At 47.0% G+C, this 4600-nt stretch overlaps 1 protein-coding gene across 1 annotated transcript in view; it reads left to right on the top strand.

Annotated features, from left to right (window-relative positions):
- Positions 1–4592, top strand: part of LOC110298946 (carcinoembryonic antigen-related cell adhesion molecule 6-like) — a 20405-nt gene extending 15813 nt beyond the window's left edge. Inside the window, exons 6-10 of the mRNA XM_021168493.1 lie at positions 3329–3452; positions 3685–3757; positions 4073–4125; positions 4245–4292; positions 4466–4592. Of these exons, the coding sequence (XP_021024152.1) occupies positions 3329–3452; positions 3685–3748 (188 nt within the window). The 3' untranslated portion in view covers positions 3749–3757; positions 4073–4125; positions 4245–4292; positions 4466–4592. The remainder of the gene's footprint in view (positions 1–3328; positions 3453–3684; positions 3758–4072; positions 4126–4244; positions 4293–4465) is intronic.
- Positions 4593–4600: the final 8 nt, after the last annotated feature.

The following is a 4600-nucleotide window of genomic DNA, read 5'->3' on the forward strand; positions in this document are numbered from 1 at the left end:
GGAGGGGAGGGGAGGGGAGAGCTAGAGAGATGGCTCAGTGGTTAAAAGCACCGAATGCTCTTCCAAAGGTCCTGAGTTCAAATCCCAGCAACCACATGATGACTCACAACCATTTCTAACAAGATCTGACTCCCTCTTCTGATGTGTTTGAAGACAGCTACAGTGTACTTACATATAATAAATAGATAAATAAACCTAAAAAAAAGAAAGAAGAAGAATCTATTTTTAATAAAAGTGAAGAAAAGAAAAAGAAATCACAAAAAAAAAAGACTGATAGTATCAAGGATGAGCTGGGGAGAGGTAGTCACACGGCCACAGCAAAGGGTGCCAACACATGGAACTGGCCTGATCATGCGAGTATGCATTATCTGTTAAGCTACTCTCAGTGTGGTACCTTTTTCAGTGTGATATGATGGCACACCACCTAGTAATGTTGGAGGCTGTAAATTCCATATGGTGGATCATAGGGCATACAATCAAGGCATGCAGAGAGCACTGAAAGTGGAGTGCCCTTTGAGGAGATCCCAGGGTGACCATCTTTCTGTAATGGTATGGGTAGCATGCTATCCTTGGTGAAAGAGGTGGACCATGTGACTTTTTGATGGACTTCAGAATATATTATGACACTGGAATAGTGCACACAAGAGATGATCATAAGTAGATGCCTTTGTTTTGGTGGCAGAAAGTGATGTTCACCTTTTTCCCACAAGGAATTTGCCTGAATGAGAGAGGATACAACAGGCAAAGGCATGTAGACTGTCTCCATTGCATTAGTCTCTATTTGGGGGGTAAGGGGATGTTGAGGGAGATAGAGAAAGAGACAGAGAAACAAAGAGAGATATAGAGAAAGAAAGACAGAGAGACAGAGAGGCAGAGAGAGACAGAGAACCAGAGAGAGACAGAAGGGGAGGTTGAGATGGTTGGATGTGGTATAAAAGTCTCCATTAGATTCAGAACCCACGAGAGCCATTGAGAGTAACAAGGAAGAGAACATGATAGCAGTGATAGGTGCTCCCCTCTCAGGTCTGACCTTTAACACAGAACAAGTCACATTTCCACACACAGAGCCTTAGTAGAGGCTCAGTGCAAGAGGCTACGATGATAGCTGAGTTTACAGCCCCTGATCTGCTTGTTGAGAAAGGCTTTCAAACAATGAGAACTCCAACCAGAGCCTGGATTGTGAGAATTCTAGTTCGAGTGTGGAGAGATTGCTCTGGGAAGCAGGGGAACTGGGTGATGTGAACAACCACCAGTCCTGAGACAAAGGCTTTCTAACCTGAGGGACTGTGGCAGTAATCAGTTCCCAGTTGAATGGCTGTATGAGTGATTAGGTATGATGTTAACATCACCGACCAGTATTAGGACCTGGAAAACAACAGAACAGCTCTTTCTCTCTTTTTTTTTCTCCCACTTCCCTTTCTCCCTCTTGCTCTGGGCCCTGCTCACTCCAAGTCCATAGTTCTTTACTTGTTTCTCATTACAGATGGTTGTGAGCCACCATGTGGTTGCTGGGAATTGAACTCATGACTCAGAAGAGCAGTTGGTACTCTTAACCTCTGAGCCATCTCTCCTGTCCAGAGCAGCTCTTTCTAAGAAAGCGGTGTGCACACAGTCAGTAGCCAGTTTACTGGGCTTCAGAGAGAGGTCCATTGTAGAATCTATTCTTTATGGGGAAGAAGTTCAGTTACAGATGAAGGATTTGGGCAAGTATACACAAAGTCTGTAAAGTACAAAGGCAAGCAAGGGGCTGGAGAGATGACTCAGTGGTTAAGAGCACTGACCGTTCTCCCAAAGGACCTAGGTTCAATTCCCAAAACCCACATGGTGGCTCACAGCCATCTGTAACTACAGTTCCAGGGAATCTGGCACCCTCACACAGACATACATGTAGGTAAAACACCAATATACATAAAATTAAAAAAAAAAAAAAACAAACAAGAGGCTGGAGAAATGGTTTAGTGATTAAGAGCACTGTCTGCTCTTCCAGAGGTCACCATCTGTAATGGATCTGATGCCCTCTTCTGGTGTCTGAAGACAACTACAGTGTATTCATATACGTACAATAAATAAATCTTATATTAAAAAAAGTGCAAGCGGGGAGGGGGGAAGGATGATATCGTAGAGATCCAGTCCTGTAAAGAGACACCTCGATCATAGCAATTCCTATAAAGGAAAACATTTACTTGACACTGGCTTACAGTTTCAGAGGTTCAGTCCATTGTCAGAGCAGGAAGTATAGCAGTATGCAGGCAGACATGAAGAAGGAGCTGAGAGTTCTACATCTTGATCCACAGGCAGCAGAAGGAGACTGTGTGGCACACTTGGTGTAGTTTGAGCTAGGAGACCTCAAAGCCCACCCCCACGGTGACACACTTCCTCCAACCAGGCAACACCTCCTAATAGTGTCTCTCCCTATGGACCAGGCATTCAAACACATGAGCCTATGGGAGCCATACCTATTCAATCCACCACAGATGTTTAAGTGCAAAATGAACTATGTCCACGTGACTCAAAGGCAAATATAGGGATCCATGAAGAGCCAGAGTAGCTTTGAAAACAACGAACAGAACCCCAGATGCTGTGTTAGTGATTTTAAAGCCTGCACAGTGGCTTCCAGGAAACACGATGAGTTGAGAATATTATGCTTGGCCTAGGGGTGCACAGTCATTCCCCCAAAGCATGTGGCATAGAATATAATTGACACGGAGACTGTCTGCCCAGCCTAGGATCTTTACAGCAGTGGACTACAGCCCTGGAGGCTGAGCTAGGCCAGGCAGTGCAAGCCAGCCCTGGAAAGTGGCTGACCGGCTTATGGAAAATATCTGTAGATTATGGAGGGATATATGGAGGAAAGCACCCCCCCATGCCAGTGTACCCAGTCTTACTCTGTTAATGAAACCATTGAGGTAAGCGATGAAATAGATCTCTGAATGCCATATTAGGCCTTGCTAATATCTCTCTTTGTTAACATCCCCATAGCAACCTAACATCAGTTGTCACTTACTCTGACTGGATGAAGGTGGGCCTTCAGATAGACACATGGCCCACCCTCTGCAAAAAAAAAATAGATTTTGTTACATAATGCTAACTTTGGGTTGATTGTCTTAGAGATTTGTAAGAGGCATCTAGAAGAATAAAGACATTATTTACTGGGCTGGGTCACCCAGCCTCACTTCACACCTCCCTCCCCCCAGTCACCTCTGGACCTTCTTATAGAAGATGTATCCCCCAAAGCAACAGACAGGGACACCCGCCATGCCGAGAGTACCTTTCTGATACCCACCATAAAATGACTGTAATTCCCTCTTCTGATATCCTTCCACCACAGATCAACCGTCAAAAAATTTCCCGTTGTCACCCCTGATTGTGGCTAGCTTGGTTGCTGAAGTCCTGGCTGGGCTGGCTATCCTAGGAAGCCTGGTGTATTTGGTGTTTCTCAAGAAGTTTGACAAGTATGGTGCCTTTCCTCTTCCCCTTCCTCCCTGCTTGGGAACGGAAAAGGTTTTCTTCATCTCTGTCCCTGGACTAAGCCTTTCCTATAATGCCTGCTTCTCATTAACTCTCGGAGGTCCTCAAATCCCTGCCTTCCCGATGACTCCCCAATCCCTCTCTCTGTTGCTCATGTCCCTGCCATTCCCATATGGCTTAGAGTAAAAGACCCCATTGTATTTCTCTGTCTCCCAGTCGGGAAAGCCGCAAAAGAATACACGGGGAGGAACAAAAGAACTGGACGAGAGCAAAAGAGTAGTACAGAAAGGTAGGTGGGAGAATCTAGAGGAGACGCAAGCATCCTCGGGGTCCCCTGGAACAACCTCCCTGTGGGAGACGAGTTGGGGTGTGTGTGAAGATAGACTGTGCAGAGCACCCAAAAGATCCACTCCCCCAAAATAACCATCCCCAGCACCAGGTAGAAAGATAGCAAATGACAGGGCAAAGGGAGCAAAGGCCGGGAGGGGACTGCTCAGATGGGAAAGGAGGCAGCACCAAGCGAGACAAGTCAGGAGTCATGGCTCCCAGGGTGCTCCCCAACTCAGGAAGCAAATAACAGTGGCAATGTCTCCCACTTATGTAGAGCAAGAAGTAAGAGCATTCTCAGTGAGGACAAGCCAACACTGTCCACCCCAGGTAAGCACAGCCACTGACCAAGGGGAACCAGAAGGTTCCACCACCTGTCCCCACCATGGCATCTGGGACACCAGCCACTGTCCATTGTCTGACTCACAGAGCAGATCTTCTCTCCCCAGCCCTCAGTTGCTGGAGGTCCTCACCTCTTCCCGGCCACAGGAGACCAGGTCAGTGCTGAAGGGAGATTCAGTCCATCTAGGCGGGGCAGGTCTGAGGGAACCACGTGTCCAGGAGTCCGTTCCTCTTGCTAATGGCTCCCCCGACCCCTGAGGGTGCTGGACACTCATTCTCCTTTAGGAGACTCTGCCGTGAGTGTGAATTGTGTCCCTTGTCTTCATAGGAGCACGTCCCTGACACATACCCCTGAGGAAAGATTTATCACAGCTCTGTGATCTGGGAGAACTCCTGCAGATCCAGGCTTCTGTCTTTGTTGCCTCTCTTCTGGCGCTAATAAGCTCAGTCTGCAGAACAGACT

This window comes from Mus caroli, chromosome 7, assembly GCF_900094665.2.
Source record: "Mus caroli chromosome 7, CAROLI_EIJ_v1.1, whole genome shotgun sequence".
In the NCBI taxonomy this organism is placed as follows: domain Eukaryota; kingdom Metazoa; phylum Chordata; class Mammalia; order Rodentia; family Muridae; genus Mus; species Mus caroli.